The sequence below is a fragment of the Sapajus apella genome, unplaced genomic scaffold (genome assembly GCF_009761245.1).
Source record: "Sapajus apella isolate SASKATOON/1434 unplaced genomic scaffold, GSC_monkey_1.0 scaffold6, whole genome shotgun sequence".
Taxonomy (NCBI): Eukaryota; Metazoa; Chordata; class Mammalia; order Primates; family Cebidae; genus Sapajus; species Sapajus apella.
The window spans coordinates 13491338-13516567 of NW_022436946.1; the positions used below are offsets into that span (position 1 = coordinate 13491338).

Here is a 25230-nt window from a genome sequence, read left to right on the forward strand (position 1 = left end):
CTCCTGCCTCAGCCTCCTCAGTAGCTGGGATTACAGGCACGCGCCACCATGCCCAGCTAATGTTTTTGTATTTTTAGTAGAGACGGGGTTTCACCGTGTTGACCAGGATGGTCTCGATCTCTTGACCTTGTGATCCACCCGCCTCGGCCTCCCAAAGTGCTGGGATTACAGGCTTGAGCCACCGCACCCGGCCAGGAATCTTAATTTTAATGATACAGTAAGAAAATGTACAGTGTGAAATAAAAATAAGCATGATCGTTTCTTAAAGTTAAAAAGGAATAAATAATATCCTACTGTACTTCCTTAAAGAAGCAATATGGGCCAGGCACAGTGGCTCATGCCTAAAATCCCAGCACTTTGGGATTACAGTACCCGGGAGGCTGAGGAGGGCAGATCGCCTGAGGTCAGGAGTTTGAGACCAGCCTGGCCAACATGGTGAAACCCTGATTCTACTAAAAATACAAAAGTTAGCTGGGCATGATGGCAGACACCTGTAATCCCAGCTACTTGGGAAGCTGAAGCAGGAGAATCACTTGAACCTAGGAGACAGAGATTGCAGTGAGCCAAGCTGGCACCCCTGCACTCCAACCTGGGCGACAAAGCGAGACTTTCTGTTAAAAAAAAAAAAAAAGGCTCACATCTATAATCCCAGCACTTTGGGAGGCCAAGGTGGGAGGATCACTTGAGCCCCAGGAGTTTGAGACCAGCCCAGGCAACTTAGCAAGTCCCAGTCTCTACAAAAAGTTAAACAACAACAAAAAAAAAAGTTAAAAAAAAAAATTTATCTGAGTGTGTTGACACATGCCTATAGTCCCTAGCTACTCAGGAGGCTGAGGTGGGAAGACAGCTAGAACCCAGGAGTTAGGGGCTGCAGTGAGCTATGATTATGCCACTGCACTCTGGCCTGGGTGACAAAGAGAGGCCGTGTCTCTTAAAAAAAAAAAAGAAAAATTCAATTTGAGGGAGAACATTTGTTTGAACATTGTAATATATTTTAGTATAATATAATAGTCCATCAGCCCATTCTTACAAGCAATTGCCTTACTGATGGGTAAGGAGTTGTTTCAGGAATGAAGTTTGAGATTAGCCCCTCTTGGTTGCAAGGAATTGACACACTATAATGACAACTGAAATACCAAGGACACGTTGTAGATAGACACACATAGCACTAAGGGAAATAGACTCTTAAGGCATTCCAACCATAGTGCCTAGCTGAGTCTCACAGACATGGAAAACAGAATATGAGCCCAAGGAAGTTTGTACATCTTTTCTCTGGCTTGGCTGCTGTTGACCCTCTTGGTACTCATTTCTGCTTTCCTCCACTTCTCCTCTCCCTCCCTGATATGGTTTGGCTGTGTCCCCACCCAAATCTCATCTTGAATTGTAACTCCCACAATTCCCATGTTTTATGGGAGGAACCCAGTAGGAAGTGATCGAATTATGGGGACAGGTCTTTCCTGTGCTGTTCTCATGATAGTGAATGAGTCTGACAAGATCTGATGGTTTTAAAAACAGGAGTTTCCCTGCACAACCTCTCTCTTTTTGCCCGCCACCATCCATGTAAGATGTGCCTTTGCTCCTCCTTGCCTTCTGCCATGATTGTGAGGCTTCCCCAGCCACATGGAACTGTAAGTCCATTAAACCTCTTTCTTTTATAAATTGCCCTGTCTCGGATATGTCTTTATCAGCAGCGTGAAAATTAACTAATACATTCCCTATTGTCTTTCTCAGTTCTGTTGTTTCTGCTTCCTTTCTTATGGTTGGACATATTCATGACCCTGTATTATGACTTCTCTTTCTAGGCAGACTTTCAGGTTGAGATCCTATGGCTTATTGCCAAAATCTCTTTTTAGTTCTCAATTAGAATTTCTGAAAGAATCTTATAGCCTCAGTCTGTTTGGACAGAGCTTTGTTATCTGACTATATTACAGCTACTGACCAGCATGTGGGGCAGGTGCCTTTTCTCTCTGATTATTTCATGGTGTCAGTAGGAGGAGTGAAGAGGAGCCATATAGTTCAAAATATGGTCTTTCCTCTGGAGACATTTGGAAGTCCAGTTCTTCTCAGAATGGGATGTGGGAATTGGATGGGCATGATGGCTCACGCCTGGAATCCCAGCACTTTGGGAAGCAGTGGTGAAAGGCTCACTTGAGCCCAGGAGTTCGAGACCAGCCTGGGCAATATAGTGAGACCTTGTATCTACCAAAAGCAAAAAAAGCATGGACAAGGGGGTATGGGGATAGGATTTCTATGGCTGGTCTATCCAGCAGAGATTGACTGAAAGATTGTTGGTTTTTATTCACAGGGGGCTGAAGAACCAAAACTAAAATGGGAACACATCACAACCCTCATTGCAAGCCTCAGAGAATTTGTGAGATCCACAGATCGAAAAATCATAGCCACCACACTGTCAAAGCTGAAACTGGAGCTGGACTTCGACAGCCACGGTATTAGCCAAGTCCAGGTGGTGCTCTTTGGTTTTCAAGATGCTGTAAGTATGCTATTTTGCCAGTGTTTCCCCACATGCTAAAATTAGTTAGAAAAATAAGTTAAAACATAAGTTCCGTTATTTTTCTTTAAAAATTCCAATGAACTCTATTCTTTTTGGTTGAAAAATGAGATATTTGCCTCTTAGTGTGCTTCTAAGTATCTAATTTGCCGTTTTGTGTGTTTGCATTCCCCACATTAAAACACACATAAAACCAAGTCACCATGGAAAATAACAAAACATTTCCCATGGCTAAACTTTGTTCTTATGAAATTATGTTGGGTCACTTTATTTTGATGACTTTGGCAACGTACCACACTTTAATCATCCATTTTCTAACACTGCATGAGAAATGCCATCTAGTGGCCATTGAGAAAAATTTAACAGTTCAGATTAAAATGGTCACTGCTGAATAAAACCGGTAATTTTTTTCCCAGCTTTTCTCTAGTTTTCATACAGAACATTTTTAACATGTTTGTTTCATAAATACCTCTCTGTCCTAGCCAGAAATATACTTCAGTGTACAGAGCATCACTGATTAAAAATTAAACCACATGATCTAATGAGAGATTGCTGAGAAGTCGTCTCTCTAAAATTGAGTTGCTATGCAACACAAACCAGAAGCTGGTCTTCTGAAACGGATTCAGAACCCTCTGTGTTATTCTTGGGTGAGACTTATCTGTGGAACTCAGTGCCAAAAAAGCCTCAAGCCATTCCCAGAAGACCCTTAACAAGATGTGAGAGACTGAAATAAGTGGGTTCTTGATGGTGCTTGTGGTATAAATATGGAAGTATAATTTTATTTAAATTCCAAAAATTAATTCAGCCCTTAGTGTGTATTGCTCCTATGTAGAAGGTGTCTTGACAATTTCATTTGCAACATCAAATGATCCCCAATTTAAAGCCAAATTGGAATCCTTCAATAACTAGCATTCTCTGAATACTAGCATTTTCTGAGACACTGGGTAAGCCACTTGGTCTTTATGCTATATTGTGGGCAGGAACAAGAGTCCGGACTTGATTGAGGTCATAAGAAATTAAAGCAACTGGCAAAGGCTATCACTAATATTAAACGCTAAAAGCATTCTTATGCTGCAACTAGGGAAACCCAACTGCCTGCAAATAGAGTGAAATAATTTGGCTAATTTGCACTTGCCCACATATTTGGCTTCTAGCCTAGAGCTTGGAAAGCAAGTTTGCTGTAGAATTCAGACTGAGAGTTATTTAGTTGTACTCCTGGGCCTTGGGCCAGGTCAGACACACACACACACACACACACACACAGACACACACACACATGCACACGCGCACGCTCTTGCTCATTCACTGTCCAGGATGGGAATGAACCCAAAGTATGGGCACTATGTTGTAATTTGCTATGTAATAAAGAGCTGAGAGCAGCAGGTCATGGTTGTAACAGATTCCTCTTCCACCTAATAAGCATGTAAATTGTAAATTTTTTTTTTTTCTTTTTTGAGATTGAGTCTCCCTCTGTCACCTAGGCCAGAGTGCAGTGGCACAATCTCAGCTCACTGCAACCTCCCCCTCCCAGGTTTAAGCAATTCTCCTGCCTCAGCCTCCCAAGTAGCCAGGACTACAGGTGCCTGCCACCATGCCCGGATAATTTTTGTATTTTTATTAGAGATGGGGTTTTGCAATGTTTGGCCAGGCTGGTCTTGAACTCCTGGCCTCAGGTGATACACCTGCCTCAGTCTCCCAAAGTGCTGGGATTATAGGGAGTGAGCCACTGCGCCCGGCCAGCATGTAAATTCTTTAAAGAGATGAAGATACCAGGACAAACTCAGTCTGGATGGATTTCCTAGGACAAGTGGGAACCTAGCAAGGGTTCACTTCCTGTGCAGCTATTGTGAGGAAGTCCTCAAACTGACTCTCTTCCAAACTAGGGGATATTGATGAAGATGGACCAAGGACAGGCATGAGCAACTGGAGCTCCAGCTCTTGGCCTGGGTTTGTGACTGAGTCACTATCTCCCCAGCCACAGTGGGGATGGTGATTAAATTTTTGGAATTTAAATAAAATTATACTTCCATCTTCATACCATACACACTCTAAAGGGTCTAACCAGAGCCCTGTTGTGGAAATAGCCTCTTTTCTTAGAGGTCTGTGTAAGCCAGCAGGCATTAGAGTTAACCCAAACGTTAAGTGAGCTTGTCTTAGTTTTATGCTAAAAGGTTGTTTTTAGAAAGGTAATGTACATGATATACACATACAATGGGATATTATTCAAGCTTAAAAAGGAAAGAAATCCTGACACATGCTACAACATGAATGAAGCTTAGAGATGTTATGCCAAGTGAAATAAACCATTCACAAAAGGCCAAATACTGTAATTCCACTTACATGAAAGTAACTAGAGAAGTGAAATTTATAAGAGACAGAAAGTAAAATGCTGGTTTGCAGGGGCTGTTGGGAGGGAGAAATGGGAACTTACTGTTTAGTGGGTATAGAGTTTTAGTTTTGCAAGATAAAGAGTTCTGTGCAAGGATGGCAGCGATGGGAGCACAACAGTGTGGATGTACTTAATGCCAGTGAACCGTACCCTTAAAAATGGCTAAGATGGCCAGGCATGGTGGCTTATGTCTGCAATGCCAGCACTTTTGGGAGGCTGAGGCAGGAGGACTGCTTGAGCCCAGGAGGCACAGGTTGCAGTGAGCCATGATCCCTCCACTGTGCGCCAGCCTGGATGACAGAGCAAGACGCTGTCTCCAAAACAAATGAAAAAACCATAATAATAATAATAATAAATAATAATTGAAAATAATGAACAGTAAGAACAGCTTTTATTTTCATTTAAAGCCTCTTGTACCCTGTCTTCCTCTTTTACCCCTCCCTCCATCCATTCAGCAGACATTATAAAAGCTAAAAACTGCAGATTTTGCTTCCCAAAGAAGCAATATTCTTATTTGAACCAGACTTCCTTTTACTTAAATAACTTACTTGCTTACATGGGGCTCACCAAACTCATTTGAAGTAGCAATTTTTACTTCGTTTGCCAGTGACATAAAAAAATTCTTTGTAATTCAAGGTGAAGAAACTTTTTAGTTTTTTTATAAATGGAACTTCATCCAAGTGCTTGGATCAGGTAGGTTATTTGCAATTAAAACTTAAAGTAGGCTAAATGTCACTCTCTCTCCAGGTCAATAAAGTTCTTCGGAATCATAACATCAAGCCACACTGGATGTTTGCCTTAGACAGTATCATCCGGAAGGCAGTGCAGACAGCTATTACCATCCTGGTTCCAGGTCAGAGCTATTTAATTACTCTGCACATATATAGTGATTGGATATCTTAGATTACTGTTCATCTGTTATTTCTGGTATCTCCTTAGTACTTTTAAAACCATAATACCTTTTTTTAAAAAGAAATATAGTAGTCACGAAAATATAGTACACCAAATAGTACATATAGCGTGGATAATGGTGCAACAAGCAACATGTTTAGTAAGAGTGAGGAAGACTTGCTTCCCTGTCTTTTTTTTTTTTTTTTTTTAATTGTGCTTTAGGTTCTGGGGTACATGTGTAAAACATGGCAAGGTGGTTTGCTGCCTCCATCACCTATATCTGGCATTTCTCCCCATGTTATCCCTCCCCAACCTTCCCACCCCACAATGTCCCTCCCCTAGCCACCCCCAACAGACCCCAGTGTATGATGCTCCCCTCCCTATGTCCACATGTTCTCGTTGTTTAACACCCACCTATAAGTGAGAACATGTGGTGTTTGATTTTCTGTTCTTGTGTTAGTTTGCTGAGAATGATGGTTTCCAGATTCATCCTTGTCCCTACAAAGGAAAGGAACTCATCATTTTTTATGGCTGCATAATATTCCATGGTGTATATTTTCCTTGTCCAGTCTATCATTGATGGGCATTTGGGTTGGTTCCATGTCTTTGCTATTGTAAACTGTGCTGCAGTGAACATACGTGTGCTTGTGTCTTTATAATAAAATGATTTATAATCCTTTGGATATATACCCAGTAATGGGACTGCTGGATCAAATGGAATTTCTATTTCTAGATCCTTGAGGAATCGTCACACTGTCTTCCACAATGGTTGAACTAATTTACACTCCCACCAACAGTGTAAAAGTGTTCCTATTTCTCCATATCCTCTCCAGCATCTGTTGTCTCCAGATTTTTTAATGATTGCCATTCTAACTGGCAATGTGGTTTTGATTTGCATTTCTCTAATGACCAGTGATGATGAGCATTTTTTCATATGTTTGTTGGCCTCATATATGTCTTCTTTTGAAATGTATCTATTCATATCCTTCACCCACTTTTGAATGGGTTTGTTTTTTTCTTGTAAATCTGTTTTAGTTCTTTGTAGATTCTGGATATTAGCCCTTTGTCAGATGGATAGATTGCAAAAATTTTTTCCTACTGTGTTGGTTGCCTGTTCACTCTAATGATTGTTTCTTTTGCTGTATAGAAGCTCTGGAGTTTAATTAGGTCCCATTTGTCTATTTTGGCTTTTGTTGCCAATGCTTTTGGTGTTTTAGTCATGAAGTCCTTGCCTATGCCTATGACCTGAATGGTTTTGCCCAGGTTTACTTCTAGAGTTTTTATGGTGTTAGGTCTTATGTTTAGTTTAGGTCTTTACTCCATCTGGAGTTAATTTTAGCGTAAGGTGTCAGGAAGAGGTCCAGTTTCTGCACATGGCTAGCCAGTTTTCCCAACACCATTTATTAAACAGGGAATCCTTTCCCCATTGCTTGTTTTTGTCAGGTTTGTCAAAGATCAGATGGTTGTAGATGTGTGGCGTTGCCTCCGAGGCCTCTGTTCTGTTCCATTGGTCTGTATCTATCTCTGTTTTGGTACCAGTACCATGCTGTTTTGATTACTGTAGCCTTGTAGTACAGTTTGAAGTCAGATAGTGTGATGCCTCCTGCTTTGTTCTTTTTGCTTAGGATTGTCTTCGCTATGCAGGCTCTCTTTTGGTTCCATATGAAGTTTAAGGCGTTTTTTTCCAGTTCTGTGAAGAAGGTCGTTGGTAGCTTGATGGGGATAGTGTTGAACCTATAAATTACTTTGGGCAGTAGGGCCATTTTCATGATATTGATTCTTCCTAACCATGAGCATGGAATGTTTTTCCATCTGTTTGTGTCCTCTCTTATTTCCTTGATCAGTGGTTTGTAGTTCTCCTTGAAAAGGTCTTTTACATCCTTTGTTAGTTGTATTTCTAGGTATTTTATTCTCTTTGTAGCAATTGTGAATGAGAGTTCACTCTTGATTTGGCTCTATGTTAGTCTGTTTTTGGTGTAAAAACATGTAAAAGCATAAAGGTTGTTGAATTTTGTCGAAGGCCTTCTCTGCATATCTATTGAGATAATTGTGGTTTTTGTCATTGGTTCTGTTTATGTGGTAGATTACGTTTATAGACTTGCGTATGTTGAAGCAGCCTTGCATCCCCAGGATGATTGCTTCCCTGTCTTTAAGGAATATGTTTGGATATGAAGAGAAAGAAGTAAGTGTACAGGTGACCCAAGTAAATATGCATTTCAATATATAGATATCTGGCCCACAAAACACATTCCTACATCTTTTACCCAGTGGTTCCCAAATCTGCTAGTGCATTGAGCAATTTAAGGAGGTATTGCATAGCTCATTGCTTTGAGCAATTTAATTGTCTTTAAAATTATAGCTTTCAGAACCCAATCTCAGGCCAAATAAGAATCTGCCGGGAATAAAACTCAGGAATCTTACTTTTTTTAGGACTAGTCTTTTAGAGCAGTTCAAGGTTCACAGCAAAATTGAGCAGAAGGTACAGAGATTTTGCACATACCCCTTAGCCCCCCACATGCATAGCCTCTTCCATTATCAACATCCCCCACAGAGTGGTGTATTCATTACAGTCAATGAACCTACATTGACACATCATTATCACCGAGAGTCCGTAGTGAAATTAGGGTACTGTTGGCGTTGTACATTCTCTAGGAATTCTACATATATAATAACATGTATCCACCTTTGCAGTATCATAAAGAATATTGTCACAGCCCTAAAAGTCCTCCATGTCCCACCTGTAAGAATCTGAGTTTAGTACAGCTCCCAGGTCATGTTGATGCACAGCCAAGTTTGGAAATCACTGGTCTAGACACAGCCCCAGCTATGTTGGCAGTGAGATACAAAAGGGGTAGTGTTGATGAAACAAGGCTTTCTGGCATAAGTGAGGAGTGTATTCATACTCTAAGGCAAAACCTCCAACATGTTTTGATAGTCGACCTATTAATAAAAAATTGTAAGCAAAGCTCTTCCACCCTGTGTGTCTGTTGGTGTGGCGGGTGGATGCATGGAGGCATGGGTGAGTATGTAGGTAGGTAGAAAGAAAGAGCAGTTGATCAACTGATAGATGGATAGATATAGCTTTATATATATTTATATAAACAAATTAGAAACCTGTTCTGTTGTACTAATTTGTACCTATATTATAAAGCATTCTGAAATAGAAATTTAAAAGATAAGATCAATATGAAATATTTTCATTTGAGTTTTCTTTCTTTCTTTTTTTTAAGTAAATACAAGGTCTCACTCTGTTGCCCAGGCTAGTCTCAATCTCTTGGACTCAAGCGGTCCTCCCGTTTCGGCCTCCCAAAGTGCTGTGATTATAGGAGTGAGCCACTGCACCTGGCCCTGAAATATTTTTAAATTAAAGTTATTTATAAATGGTACTACAAACTTTTATTCATGTCAGCCCTTCTGAGTTGTGGAATTCCCTCTCTTTTCATAGAATACTTGAGTGTTTGATGTGAGAGTGAGAGCATCCATGTCAATCTTTATGTTAAACGTTGATCAAAATTAAGTTATTTCTTATGTAAGAAAGAAACAGAATGTTACTTCTACCTGGAACATACCTCCATCCCATGTCTCTCCTCTCCTGTGGCTTGCACCTTTGCATTCTTCAGGCCACCGAGAGTCTGGACCTATCACCAAATCTAAAGTAGGCTCCCTCCATTATTCTCTTCCGTTGGAAATGGTTTTCAGCCATTTTTGACATCACAACCTGAAACTACTTTTGTTTCTAGTTTAATGGCTGTTAGCCTCACCAGAGCTGAGGCTAGCATACTGTCCAGCACAGTGTCTGGAAAACAGCATATCTCTGATTAGTATTTGTTTGAAACAATAAGTAAACGAGTTTCACCTGATTATAACAAATTAGGGTGGAAAATTTGCACAGTGTAGAAACTTAGAAAAAAATTCTATAGAGGTTTTGAAGCACATGATTAGTAACTGGATGTGAACCTAAGAAATTCATGCTCTAAGGAAGTCAAACAATGCTTATATTCAGATGCTTTATCGTTAGGATAAGGCTGGTTGTAGGGAATGTACTATAGAGGGGTTAGATATTCAAAAGACCTATGGGATGAAGGGGGAATTGTGTGTATCACCAAAAGGAAGAGGTATGGACCACGCGTTAAACACAGTAACAACCTAAATTAAGGATGCTTAAATGAAGAAAGGAAAAAGAGAGTATATTTTGAAACAATTTAAATAGCATATAAATGATCTGTTTACTTAATTAAAAAAAAAAAAAAACCTTCCTTTTAGTAATGATTACCTAATATAATATGGTATCCGGAATAGAAAATGAATATTAGGGAAAAACTGAGAATCTGAGTGAAGTCTGCAGTTTAGCTAATAGTATTATACCAATGTTAATTTCATCATTCTGAAAAACATGCCATAGTTATGTAAGATGTATTAGGAAGAACTGTGTGGATGGTAAACAGGAATTCTTTGTACTATCTCTGCAACGTTTCCATGAATCTAAAATTCTTCCAAAATAGAAAGTTTAAAAAGCAAAAGTAGCTGTAGGCAAAACTCTGTTAGGTTTAGGGAAAGCAACAGGGAGATTGCAGAGAGGGAGCTGTCCTTGCAGGAGTGTCCCAGGGGTGGGCAGTGATCAACCATGTGCAGAACAAGGCACGTTGTTTATTAAAAGTGTTTGCTAAAGAAAGGACTTTGTCCTTTCACCACGAAATTGGTTTCTTTGAGGCCTCTAGGAGTTTCTGATTTCAATGGAAGTTACTGTTTGAAAACATTCATTTTTGAAAAGTGGAAATTTTAGAGGAGAATTACATGGAGACCATACTTTTTGTATTTCCTTCAGAATAAGAGAAGTCCATATACACTGTATACCAATACACAAATGATGAAATATCTGGACAAGATGAAGTGATTTCAGCAATTTAACAGTTCCATCAAATTTCCAAATGTCTGAAAGATTTTGTTATGTAATTAAGATATAAAGAAATTACACTAAATAAGATGGTCTTCAAATGCCCCTGATAATAATTCCTTTTAGATATAAGATACTATAATTAACCTACCATTTCAGAAGACACACTAAAGAAGATCACAAATTTTAAAAAGTCTACCATTGCTGGTACAGTCGTGCATTGCTTAACGACAGGGCTCTGTTCTCAGAAATTCGTCTTTAGGCAATTTTGTCACTGTGTAAACATGACAGAATGGACTTACACAAACCTAGATGGTAGAGCCTACTACATGCCCAGGCCATATGGTATGGCCTGTTGCTTCCAGGCTACAAATTTGTGTAGTATGTCGCTATTTGAATATTGTAGGCAGTTTTAACACCATAGTAAGTATCTGTGTGTCTAAACATACAAAAGGTATAGTAAAATATAGTATTATAATCTTATGGGATCACTGTAGTATACGCGATCCAGTTTTGACTGAAATGTTATTATATAGCACTTGACTATACATTCATTTCCTGTATCTGTCTGCTGAGAAGACCCAAATTATGGTTTCTAAATGCCATTCCTCAATAAAAGGAATCAGGTCTCCTTGGAGAAGTGGTTGATTCCAGGATGGAAGCAAGGGAAATAAAAGATAAAGATTATATCTGGGCATGGTGTCTCACCTCTATAATCCCAAGGCTTTGTGAGGCCAAGGCAAGAGGATCACTTGAGGCCAGGAGTTTCAGACCAGCCTGGCCAAAATATCAAAACCCTATCTTCTAAAAAATTTGAAATAAATTAGCCAGACATGGTGGTGCATGCCCATAGCTACTTGGGAGGCTGAAGTGGGAGGATCCTGAGCCCAGGAGGTAGAGGCTACAGTGAGCTATGATTGCACCGCTGCACTCCAGCCTGGGTGACAGAGTAAGACCTCATGTCATAAATTAATTAATTAATTAATTAAATTTACAGAGCGAGATCCCACGTCATGAATGAATGAATGAATGAATGCCTGGAACACCTTGTGGTGCCAGGAATAAGAAATTGTCAAAAAGGATGGAGATTTATTGAAAGGATACTAGAGCCAACCTGAAAATGTTCCAAATAGTCCAAGCCAGAATAATCTGAACAATAAAATAAAATAATGATCATATTGGATTATAGATTATAGAATAAAATAAGCATCCATGAGTCCATATTAATATAAATAATGGAAGAAATAAACATATGGAAGAGAAAGGTCAGTTTTTTGTTATAGTAGAATTTTGATTGATAAATGAAAATGAATGAGAAAGACAGAAAATCCCCATTAGGCAAATACCACAGCAATAATTATTGCAGGCAAGGACCATCAATGACTGCTAAAGTAGGCAAAAGAATGCAGAGAAACAGGATATATGAAAGGTTTTCAAAGTGTCTCCCTGCAAGATATGTACTAACTACAAAGAGAAAACAGTAATTTTACAGTGAAGGAATGTGGCAGACATCCCCTTAACCAGATGATAAACATAAGCATCACTAGTAAGAAGACATGTCAATGTCATGCACCTCCAAATGGGATGCCCTGAGAAGGACATGGCATCACACTGTGGTGTTCTCACCAAAACTGCACAGCCTCAGCCCAATCACAACAAGACATCAGTGAACCCCAAATAAGACATTGTACGAAAGCCTGAACAATACTCCTAAAAGTGTGAAGGTTGTGAGAAACAAAGAAATACTAGTTACAGATTGGAAGAGACTAAAGCGACATGACAACTAACCGTAATGAGAGATTCTCAGTCAGAAAAAGGACATTGGTAGGAAAACTGGTGAAATTCAAATCACGTCCATAGATTATAGTATTGTATCAAAGCCAGGCGTGGTGACTCAACATCTAAATCCCAGCACTTTGGGAGGCTGAGGTGGGAGGATTGCTTGAGACTAGGGGTTTGAGGTCACCCCAGGCAGTGTGGTGAAACCCCATCTCTACAAAAAAAAACAAAAATAAGTCTGGCATGGCTGTGTGTGCCTGTGGTCCCAGCTACTAGGGAGGCTGAGGCGGGAGGATCAATTGAGCTTAGGAGGTCAAGGCCACAATGTGCTGAGATTGTGCCACTGCACTCCAGTCTGGGAGACAGAATGACACTCTGTCTAAAAAAAAAAAGAAAAAATAGCATTGTATCAATGTTAATTTCCTGGTTTTGATAATAGTGCCAAAAGTATATAAACTGTTAAGGCTAGGGCAAGTTGCTGAAGGCTATATAGGAACTCTCTGCCCTATTTTTGCAACTTCTCTGTTATTCTAAAATTATTTCAAAATAAAAAGTAAAAAAAAAAAAAAGTATCCAATCTTTTTTCCAAAAGGAGCACACAGAACAGAGAGTACCGTACAAGTCCCTTAAGAATTTGTTTTTTCTCAGACTGTTTTCTCACTTGTCAAAAAGGATCAGCCTTTAGATTATTGGCAGCATTAGATATCTGTCATTAGTTCTCTAGTACAGTCTGCTTGTGGGTGACCAGATGGAGTAATGCTGAACACAGGGTCTATGATGGCAGTGCTAGGGTGAGAGTATTGATCATGTAAGCATAATTCCTATATTAACAATAATTGTTAAAAGCTGCTTCAAGCACTTGATATTACCACCAGTTGTTAAACTGAATCAAGCACATGCTCCAAGTTCACATTAATGTGAATTGAACAGCATTGTGTACGTACGAGGAGCATCACACAAATGTGATACAGTGCCCTCACAAGTATTATGATCTTACTAAGCAACAGAAATACCCTCTGTAAAAGAAACTTGGTCTAGGACAAGCATGATGGCTCATGCCTATAATCCCAGCACTTTGGGAGGCGAAGGCGGGTGGATCACATGAGGCCAGGAGTTTGAGACCAGCCTGGCCAACATGGTGAAACCCCATCTCTATTAAAAAAAAGTAAATATTAGCCAGGTGTGGTGGTACACGTCTGTATTTCCAACTATTTGGGAGGCTAAGGGAGGAGGATTGTTTGAACCCGGGAGGCAGAGGTTGCAATAAGCCAAGATCGTGCCACTGAACTCCAGCCTGGGTGACAGAGCGAGACTCCATCTTAAAAAAAAAAAAAGAAAAGAAAAAGAAACTTGGTCTAGTTATTTTCCTCTGGGGAAGTAACCATTTGAGTGGGAGAAGTTTTGTTGTTGATCTCATCATGCTGGTTTGGAAACATGCACTGGATCCACTTGCCCACACATGGGCTTAAAGGCCCCCTTGAGTCCCAGTCTTTCTCCTGACACATGGCTCTCTCCTGACAGTCCCCTCTGCTTTACATTGTTCCCAGAGGGTCCTGGGCCACCATTTGAGCTTCCCTCTCTCAAATACATCTTCTTTCTCTGTCAAGCTAAGGCTCCCCTCCTCCAGAACTCTGCGTAGGCCCTTCAGCCTCCATGAATCCCTCAGTGAGTGAGCAAACTACCACTGGATTTAGTCATTGCAAATGTACTTTATTTACCCCTTAGCACTTTTACTACATGTACATGTTAGTGTTCTTCAAAGAAACAGAACCAATAGGATATATAGAGATATATGAGAAGATTTATTATGGGAATTGACTCATGTGGTTATGGAAGCCGAGAAGTTCCACCGTGTGACATCAGCATCTTCTTTACTAACTGCATTGATTCAAATGCTAATCTCTTCTGGAAATACCCTCACCCCTCACAGACACATCCAAAATAATGTTTTACCAGCTATCTGGCCATCCTTAGCTCAGTCAAGTTGACATATAAAATTAACCATCTCAATGTACATGTGAATTATATATAACTAGGTCTATACCTGAGATAATCTAATATAGTTGGAGCTGTATTAATTTGTACTTATAATTTTATGTTATATTTGCATATGCTTTCGGCACTCTTCTGTATATTTGCCCTAGTTCTCCTTTAGATTGTCATCTCTTTGAGAAAAAGGACCAGATGTTTATGTCATTTGCATATTTTACAATTTCTAATCTGATGACATGTACTCAGGGAGCTACCATGAAAGACCAAAATAACAAAGCACTGCATAAGCTTACAGTTTTCTACTTTTTAAAAATTGTTTCAGAGAATTTTTAAAGTCATATATACATACATAAAATGATGATTTAAAGTTTACAGAATTAAGAGGTTATTGAAATATAGGATTAGAAATTTTCCATCCCTAAAAGTGAGATTATAGTCAACAGGACTACAAAGCTTTTTACGTTATTTTAAAAATTTCAGATTAGAAATCATAAAAGAAATTTAAGAATATAGACCGTTTTAAAAGGCCTAATTATATCTTCTAATTTAATCTAGAATCACACTTTCTTGAATTATTTTAAAATTATTTTATTGCTTCCTAAATACAAATAACCCTAGTAGGAATACTCTTACATTCTGCCAACAGTTTTTGAAAACCTGATTTGTTTAACCCCTGCAATCAGTGTTGGGTTTATAAAACTAAAACACATGATTTTGACTTACTCCTACTATCAATAAATTAAGAAATGGGATTTTGGAAAGAGAGATGAGATAGAGTAGAGGTGAAGTTTGGTTAGCCTTAAGAGGTAAAGCGTGAGGACATGGAGAAATTGGAATCCTTGCACACTATTATTGGGAATGTAAAATGGTACAGCTACTGTGGAAGACAGTATGATGGCTTCTCCGAAATTAAAGATAGAAGCAAGCACCCTTGTGAACCAGCAATTTCTCTTCTGGGTATATATTCAAAAAAAAACTAAAAGAAGGATCTCAAAGAGACATTTGCACATTCATATTCATAGCAGTACTATTTACAGTTGTCAAGAGGTGGAAGCAACCCAAGTATCTAGCAACAGCTGAATGGATAAACAAAATGCGGTGTATATATACAATGGAATATTATTCAGCCTTAGAAAGGAAGGAAATTCTGACCCATGCTACAACATGGATGAACCTTGAGGGCATTATGCTAAGTAAAATAAGCCAGTCACAAAAAGACAAATAGTATAGGATTCCATAATTTTATTGGCTTATTTGCTCCTGTAGTTCAAGTGGGAGGGAGTAGCACCCAGTGGCTTCTTCTCTCCCATTGTTCGACAAGTGGAAGTGAGTGTTATAGCTCTTTTACTCCTGTTGCCCACAGCTTGGCAAACAGGAGTGCTACAGTTCCTTCACTCCCACAGTTCAGTGAGTTCTGGGTTCTTGACCCATGCTTAAGAGGAATAAGGTACACAGACACTGGAGAGTGGGTAAAGCACAGTAGAATTTTATTGAGTGACAGAAAGAAAGTTCTCAGCATTGAGAGGGGACCTGAAATTGGGTAGCCATCTGTAAGGCTGAGTCTGGGGTTTTTATGGGCTTAGAATGGGGAAGTGTGTGTTGATTGGCCCATGGGTGGTCTTGGAAAAAGCACCATTTGATTGGTTAAAAGGCATCATTCACAAGGAATCAACTGAGAGAGAGTGAGTAAGATGGAGAAAGAAGGTCTCACTCTGCCTGTGGACTCTATCCAGAATTGGCAGCTTGGTTCTCAGGCATTAAACTGTCCTTGGCTTGAAGGTCAGGTTTCACTGGAGACTGATCCCTGTCTGCTTAGGAATTTGTCTGTCTCCTGTCACTATCAATGTGAGGTATCTAGAGTAGTCAAATGCATAGAAATAGAAAGTAGAATGGTAGTTTCCAGAAACTGAGGAGAAGGAATAATGGGGAATTGTTGATGGGTAGAGTTTGAGTTTTGCAAAATGAAAATGTTCTGGAGATTGGTTGCATAGCACTGTTAGTATACTAAACACTACTGAACTGTGCCCTTAGAAATGGTTAAAATGGTAAATTTTCTGTCATGCAGTTTTTAAAGCCACTATATAAGATTTTAAAAGAGGGATAAAAAAAGCCAGGTCTATGTAAACCTGGTCTTGAAGGAGGACACTCTGGTTTTTGTTATGATCAACAGATGATGAGTTCTCTTTAGATTGTTGAATTTAAGTTACCTACCCAACAGTAATGTCCAGGAAGTTCTAGATGTAACAGGAGTGGGGCTAGAGGTGTAGAGTTTGTCATCCACATATCAGAAGTACTTACCCTTCATGGAGTTGAATGAGCTCATCTATAGAGAAAAAGTAGAAACATTAAAAAGTGAAGGATAGAATCCCAGGTTCCAGCTTAAAAAGGGGGCAGGTAGTAGATAAAAAGGCTCTGAGGAAGAGAAACAGCAGCCAAAGATTTAGAGGAAATTACTGTCCACAGGTCAAGTAGGGTGAAGACAGAAAGTTACCTACAGGATTTGGCTGGCAGGCCTTTGGTGACCTTGCCAAAGGGCCCCCATAAGAATAGTGGGATGGGGGTCCTCCATTTCTCCCACTAGACTCCTCTCCTCTACACAGGGGCTCTTAACCTGTGATTCATGGACTTGGGAGAAGCTTCAGGGAATCTGTGCCGATATAGCAAAATCTAGGTAAAGTCAGGAAATGTAGGCAAAATGTTGCATGAATGCGTTTTTCTTTTAGGGAGAGTTTTCATGACTTTCATCAGATTTTTAATAGGTTCTGTGATCCAATAAATGTTTATGTGCCAAAGCATATGGAATCAAGATCCAATGTTTCTGCTATGCTGATTTCACTTAAATTATGACTAGAATTCCTTTTTGTGGACCAAGTTTGAGGATTTAATCACAATTTATAATATATTTTCTTATGGGAAGATATTGCTGACAAAAAATGGCCAAACTCTGTAAAATATTTAAAGGTTTATTCTGAGCCGAATATGAGTGACTATGGCATGTAACACAGCTTCTGGAGGTCCTGAAAACATGTGCCCAGGTTAGGTGGGTTATAGCTTGGTGGTATACATTTTAGAGAGACAGAAGTCACAGGCAAAGATAAATCAATATATGTAAGGTATACTTTTGGCCCAGCAAGGCGGGACATCTGCTGGGGATTGGGAGGTAGGGAGGTGGTTGGGGTCCCAAGTCATAGATAGATTCAAAGATTGGCAATTGGCTGAAAGAGTTAAGCTTTGCCTGAAGAGTTGACGTCAGCATAAAGAAATGCTTGAGTTAAGATAAGGGCTATTGTGGAAGCCAAGATTCTTGTTATATAGATGAAGCCCCTAAGTAACAGGCTACATACAGAGAGAATAGATGGTAAAATCTCTTATTGGACCTTAAAAATAAGACTCTTAGTTGAATGTCCACTGGATCAGGAAAAGACCTGGAAAGAGAAGGGGATTCTCTACAGAATGCAGATTTCCCCCACAAGTGATGACTTTGCAGGACAATTCCCAAATATGTCAAATAAATATATTCTGGGGCAAAATTCTTTGATTTCCTTTATGGCCCATTGTTTGTCATGGGATGCTATCCTAGAGTCAGGTTGGAATTTAGCATCTTATTGCCACAAAGAGTCTGTTTTGTCAGCCTTATGATCTTTATTTTAATGGTAATGCTGTTTGGTCAGTTGTGCCTAAACTCCAAAGGGTATATAACAAGGCATATCTGACCTTTCTTCCCATCATGGCCTGAACTGGTCTTTTCAGGTTTTCTTGGGGATCCCCTTGGCCTAGGGGTAGGTAGTTCTTCAGTCAATTGAGGACTTAGAATTTTATTTTTGGTTTACAATATCATCCAAGTTCTGAAGTGACATGCAGATGGCCTCATGTTATACAATATGTTTAAGTTGGAGACTTGTAACTTTTATAGTTTAAATTTCAATGGTCAGTCAACAGATCAGAGGAGAACACACACTAGAAATCAGTCTAATAGTCAAAGAGATAGTCTTACTAACTTTGAGTATCAGACTGTGTGTGGCGTTTTCAGCACCTGCCCTGCATCCCCTTACATTTTGGATGTTACAGGCAGAAAGCATTCTGTATATTCAAGTGTGTTTATATGATCTCAGTTTCCTCAACTGTAAGTAAGTTAATAGTTGCCAGATATTATGTAATCTGAAAATGAACTTTCCTTGTATAAAGACTTTTAAATATTCTTAAAAGGTTTTTACATCTTTATCTTTCTTTCAGATCTCTAGCATTTTCCCCACATATGTGCAATGTGAATATGTATTGATCATTCAATACATATGTATTGATCATTCTTGAATTAGATCATTCTGTTTGAATTAGATCATTCTTTCTGTTTGAATTAGATCATATCGTGTGAATTTTGCAAGTTCTATAGAAGAACAAATCTGAATGAATGCACAGAAATCCATCCTCACTTTCGGAAAAGGAGTTTGGAATATTTATCTTATTGATAGCAGGCAGGAGGGGTGGCATTCATAGCTTAAGAAATTAAGGTAGTGAGTCATATTTTATAAACACTGCTATTGATATTATGCTAAACAGAACTAAGGCCACATTTTAGCCTTGCATCTGAGAGTGATACTGCTGATCAAGAAGACTTGGATGTAGAAGAGGACCATGAGGAACAGCCTTCAAATCAAAGTGTTCGAAGACCTCAGGCTGTCATTGAAGATGCTGTGGCTACCTCAGGCGTGAGCACGCTCAGTTCTACTGTGTCCCATGATTCCCAGAGTGCTCACCGGTCACTGAATGTACAGCTTGGGAGGATGAAAATAGAAACCAATAGGTAAGTCATACGCTGATGTGGGTTGGTTTCTTTTCTTTTGCTTTTACTGAAGAGCATGTGGTTTTGGTCTACAAAATATGATTCCCTTATCCCATTCATGGAAACTTGATTGAATGCCTTTCTTTATAAACAAAAGAGGTTTAGTTTAGTCTCTTTTGTCAAATACCACTTTCTGCCTCTACCAATTTAAGCCTTCTTCAGCAGCGTTTATTACTTCTTCATCTGCAAGTGCCCTGAGATTTTTCCAGTAGCTTCATTGTAGCCTCATAGACTAAGAAACAGGCTCAGAGCAGAATGTACCTTCCAGTAGATAGCTGAAAGAACAGAAAGCTCAGTTACTGAAAGCCCAATCAAATTCTTATAGGGGAGGAAGATCACGAGGTCGAGGGAACAAAACTAATTAATGGTGCTAAAGATTTGTATTTTAGAACCTAAAAAGGAAGACAGTTGACCACCTTTGTGATTCTATTTTATTTTCAATATGCTGTACCATATCTGGAGTATAATTTGCCTTTGATAATTTGGTAGTTTAGAACCCACAGGATCAGATTATTAAGTTAACAGCAAATGTTTCCTGTTCTTCGCAGATGTTGTTGATACAGTTCAAGGTCTGAATTTTTATAACTTCCTGTGCTGCCTACAGTTGACATGTGGGAAACTGACTTTATGACTCTGGGTTTGCATTAAAAAACTCTTTTTAAGTTAATCAACAAAAGTTGTTCAAATATTTAGAAACTTTAATTGAAAACTCTAGTTGTTCACCAGGGAAATTAAAAATATCTTATTTGCAGTCATAAAGTTTAGGTTTTTAAAGGCAAGCTTGTATACCAAAATGAGTACAAGTAGTAAAAGCTCACCCTATATTCAGAAACATGGTTGCATGGTTAAGTAAACAGTATAAGACACATCTTCTATGATGTGCATAAAGCAGTCTTTTTTAATAAAGGGAGATTGGCTCTCTGACTTTCGTATCCCACTTTTGTCCTCTGAAATGCAGCTCTTGCCATCTCTACTATTTAATAGGAAAGAACTTGGGTCTCTTCTGAGACTTCATGGAAATCTTGGTCTCCCTCATTCTTCTTCTTCTCAAGCAAGAGCCCAAGGATAACACCCCATTTGTTATGGAAGATGTCCATGTTAGTCACTTGCCTCTAAGTTACCCTCTGTTGCCCAGTCCTGAGTGGTGGTGTTGCTTGGACTCCTGCTGTGATCTCTGGAGGAGGAAAGTTCACTCATTACTGTTTTGGTTGACCCCTTCTCGCCCATGACTTCCGGTTAGAATTACACAGATAGTAAAGCTACTTTCTTTACCAAAGAGCTGGTATATTTGCTTTTCTGGCCCTGAAACCTCCTGTCTACACACCTGGCTTATGTCAACAGGACCTGCCTCTCCTAATGCAGCCTAGACACGACTCTTTTCCCTTCTCTCCTTGGCCTATTTGGTTAGCCTGTGCTCACCACCCTGGCGCCACCATCTGTCCACAATCCTTGGGCCATCTGCAGTCCCTCAGGGCTTCCGGCCACTTTCTTTTCTTTTTTTTTTTTTTTTTTCTTTTTTTTTTTTTGAGACGGAGTTTTGCTTTTGTTATCCAGGCTGGAGTGCAATGGCACGATCTCGGCTCACCACAACCTCTGCCTCCTGGGTTCAGGCAATTCTTCTGCCTCAGCCTCCCGAGTAGCTGGGATTACAGGCACGCACCACCATGCCCAGCTAATTTTTTGTATTTTTAGTAGAGACGGGGTTTCACCATGTTGACCAGGATGGTCCCGTTCTCTTGACCTCGTGATCCACCCGCCTCGGCCTCCCAAAGTGCTGGGATTACAGGTGTGAGCCACCACGCCCAGCCCCTGGCCACTTTCTTCATGGCTTCCTCTTTCTCTTCTAAGGGTCTCTTGGTTCTAGCTGAGGGCCTGCTTTTCACATCTGCCCATCTCTGTTGAAAAGACTGGCATTTACTCACATCTCTTTATTATATAGTTTCTACAACAACCTACACATTTACATTTTTTCCTCTACATATTTACATTAGAATCTGGAAATCTACAGATAATCAGCCTCTTTTTTCCTTTTTCAGTAATATTTCCCATGGTCTCCATCACCTGCAGAAAAGTGAGATGAGAGACAATGTCTGCTTCACATATGATTTGAAGAAAGGGCAGCTGATTTAGTAGAAAAACCAAGTGATTGAAATAAGGGACCCATCCTGTCCATATTGGTCCTTCTAATCTTCAGTTGAATACTACTTGAAATATAAAGGCATACCCACTACAAAATGAATCTAGAAGAAATGTTAGTGTGTTTTTAGGAAAGGTTGCTCTCATATTAAAAATCGTAAGCTTAGAATATTTAGGATGATCACTGATGAAATCAGGTTTATTCAGCTCGGAGGATCACTTGAGCCCAAGAGGTTGAGGCTGCAATGAGCCATGATTGCACCACTGCACTCCAGCCTGGATGACAGAGCAAAACCCTGTCTCAAAAACAAAAACAAAATGCTAACTCAGGAGGAGCTGCCTGTTAATCTAATTTCCCCATCCTGCATTTCTGGAATTACCCACCAATCCACCTCACCACTCCCGCCCATCCAAGGTTAAAAATTGACCTTATGGCAGATCCTGCCATACTCTTCTGGAACAGAAAAGCTGACAGCTGCCTTGATTTCAAAATATTGCCCTATTAACTAAACGAAAAGTAGAGATAAAATGGATGGACTGGATTGTTGTTAAGATAAATACTTCTAAGACCTGAATTTGGAGCAAATGAGGTGGACTGTTAGTACTCTGCTTCCAGTGTTAAAGTTCTAGTGTTTAAGGTGTTGAAAGAAAGCTTCAGACAAATTAAATTTAACAGAGTTCAGTTGAACAAGAAAAAAAATAATTTGTGAATCAGGTGGCTTCCAGAATCACAGCAGATACAGAGAGGCCCAGGGATGCCTTGCGGCCAGAACAAATTTATAGACAGAAAAAGTAAAGTGATGTACAGGAATCGGAAGTGTACAAAAAGAGCTGGATTGGTTACAGGTTGTGATTCACCTTATTTGAACACTCAGCAGTGTATGAGTGGTTGAAGTATGGCTGCTGGGATTAGCCAAGACTCAGCTATTGTTACAGACGCATGCTCCTAAGTTAGGTTTTCAATCTTGTCTGTTAAGTTAGGTTATAGTTTGTCCATGAGGACTCAAATATGCAAGTTCTTAGAGTCCTTCACAGGCCATATTTCATCCACTTTAACAAAAGGTAAAAATAAATTACATAGTCTAGACAAACATAGGTTAAACTCTAGACAACGTTAACTGTATTCCTTGAGAAAACAGTAAGACGATACCGTCACTATCCCATATGTATAAATTAGCAAGAAGGACAAAAATACAAACCAGATCAAAAAACTGCCAATTTAAACATTCACATGGAGCTCGCTGCCCATTTCTTTGGATCGCATTTGTTTTGGAGTAGATAAGACGTCCCCCTCCAGCCCTCTGCTTCCTCTTCTACCTTTCAGTTTATGCTGCTTCATCCACCTAATTGTGTACCACACTTACTCTGCAGCTGTCTTTGTTAACCTGTCTTCCTCCACCCACCTTCTCTGTCTACCTCTCATTGTGTTTTACTTTTTCCTACCTCTGCTGCCTACTCTGCTGGGATCCCTTCTCCTATCTAAGGGTTTCATCGTTATGTCCTGTAGGAATGGGGTCGAGCCTGGGAACCTGGGAAGGTTTCCTTCCCACTGAGCCCTGGAATGGCTCTTTTACAGGGACTGAGGCAGCAAGGAAAAGAATAGTCCTTATTAAAGGCCAGGCACTGCACTTGGCCCTTTACCTGTACTGTCTCATTTAATGCTCACAATAATCTTTTCTGGAAGCTTACTTTTCTTTTTTACAAATGATTTGAAAACTAAAGCCCAGAGGCATTAGGTAATTTATCCAAGGTTAACACAGGAAGTGCAGAGCTGAACCAGGATACAAGCCCAGATCTGTCTGTCAGCTGCACGATGCTGCCTTCCGAGTATATCAAGTGAAGCAGAACAAACTTTTCCATGGAACATGGTCTTGAGTTAAACCTATCAATACTCAGAATAAACAAATAGAGCTTGTTTAGAGCTGTAGGTTATGCAACAATTTATCTTGGTAATCTTAATAATTATGTATTTTAAATTATTATTTCTGAATCCAAGTTCTACTAAGATACTATTCTGAAAAAATAGAGCATCTCTTTTCATAACTTGGAATGTTTTCTTTGAGAAATTCTATTGGAAATGGTGAGTAGATTACCAGTTGGCTCTCAGTTGCATAACGAACCTTCTACGGGTAAGAACTTTGGTATGAATATCACAGTTTCTCCTTGTTTCTTTGGAGACTGCATCAGATGCCAACTAGGAACTGAATGTACCAGGAACACAGCTATCCTTGTACCCGCTTCACCCCCACCCCCTTAGAATCGAGAAGCATGATAGTAACAACAATCATGATTATAGCAACAGCCACGAACAATTATTGAGAGTTTGTTATGTGCCAGATGTTCTAGGTGACCTCACCTATGACTATTTCTCAAATTTTAATACTTTAAGAAAAGTGATTACCTTTCTGATTTGCATTGATTATGATATTATGCACATTTGCCAACTTTTTTGATGGGCGTCTATACATGTAAAATATAGGTCTGTTAATACCTGTATCCCATATTTATATTTTTGACATTTATGGTTGTAAAAAGAAATAGCAGAACACATCTCTGAAGATTCTGGCAGACAATCTGTGGCGGAGGTTTTGAATTCTTGTCTGCAAGCACAGAGTCTTCCAAAGCTTTGCTTCCGGACATGGGGGTCTGTGGACCTGCAACATCAGTGTCACCTGGGAGCTCATTAGAAATAGTCTCAGAACTCACCCCAGGCGCACTGGACCAGAATCTGTATTTCAATAAAATCGGGGTGCCTGGCTTATTATAGCTCATGTCTAGAAGGTTACCCTAGACTGGGCACAGTGGCACACGTACACACATATAATCCCAGAGCTTTGGGAGGCTGAGGTGGGAGGATCATTTGAGGTCAGGAGTTCAGAGACCAGCCTAGACAATGTAATGAGACTCTGTCTCTTAAAAGAAAAAAAATCATTAGCCAGGCATGGTGGTGCAGGCCTATAGTCCCAGGTGCTGGGGAAACTGAGATGGGAGGATCACTTGAGTCCAAGCGTTTAAGGCTGCAGTGAGCTAAAATCGGGCCACTACACTCAGCCTAGGCAACAGAGTGAGACCTTGTATCTAAAAAATAAAAATAGAAATAAAAGATCACCCTGTGTTACTACCTGTCAAACAATGTAATTTTCTTCTGCAGATTACTGGAAGAATTGGTTCGGAAAGAGAAAGAATTACAAGCACTCCTTCATCGAGCTATTGAAGAAAAAGACCAAGAAATTAAACACCTGAAGCTTAAGTCCCAACCCATAGGTGAATAGCAGTAAATTTTCTAGTAATACTGTTCAGCCAGGCTGCCACAAAAAGCCAAGAAAGCCAACAAGAAGTTTTAATTGTGACTAAGTCAGCATTTGTCTCTTCTGCCATGACTGCAAGCCGGAATTGCTTTAAAAAAAAAAAAATCCAATTTTTAACTGTAGCAAACTCATTTCTTATAAGTGCAGTAAAAATAGATTATTCATAATCATCTTTTCCTGAGATTATGTATTACTGCGGTATTTAGGGCGTTCCATGTTTTTGGTCTTTCTTTAAAGATTTCACAATGCTGGCCGGGCGCGGTGGCTCAAGCCTGTAATCCCAGCACTGTGGGAGGCCGAGGCGGGTGGATCACGAGGTCAAGAGATCGAGACCATCCTGGTCAACATGGTGAAACCCCGTCTCTACTAAAAATACAAAAAATTAGCTGGGCATGGTGGCGCGTGCCTGTAATCCCAGCGACTCAGGAGGCTGGGGCAGGAGAATTGCCTGAACCCGGGAGGCGGAGGTTGCAGTGAGCCGAGATTGCGCCA

The 25230-nt window shown here is 39.8% G+C and overlaps 1 protein-coding gene across 2 annotated transcripts in view; it reads left to right on the forward strand.

Moving 5' to 3' along the window:
- Positions 1 to 25230, forward strand: part of MAP3K5 (mitogen-activated protein kinase kinase kinase 5) — a 235541-nt gene that overhangs the window by 205300 nt on the left and 5011 nt on the right. For both annotated transcript variants that reach the window (XM_032274669.1, XM_032274670.1), the window contains exons 24-27: positions 2306 to 2491; positions 5646 to 5751; positions 19012 to 19255; positions 24582 to 24694. In XM_032274669.1, coding sequence (XP_032130560.1) covers positions 2306 to 2491; positions 5646 to 5751; positions 19012 to 19255; positions 24582 to 24694 — 649 coding nt within the window. The remainder of the gene's footprint in view (positions 1 to 2305; positions 2492 to 5645; positions 5752 to 19011; positions 19256 to 24581; positions 24695 to 25230) is intronic.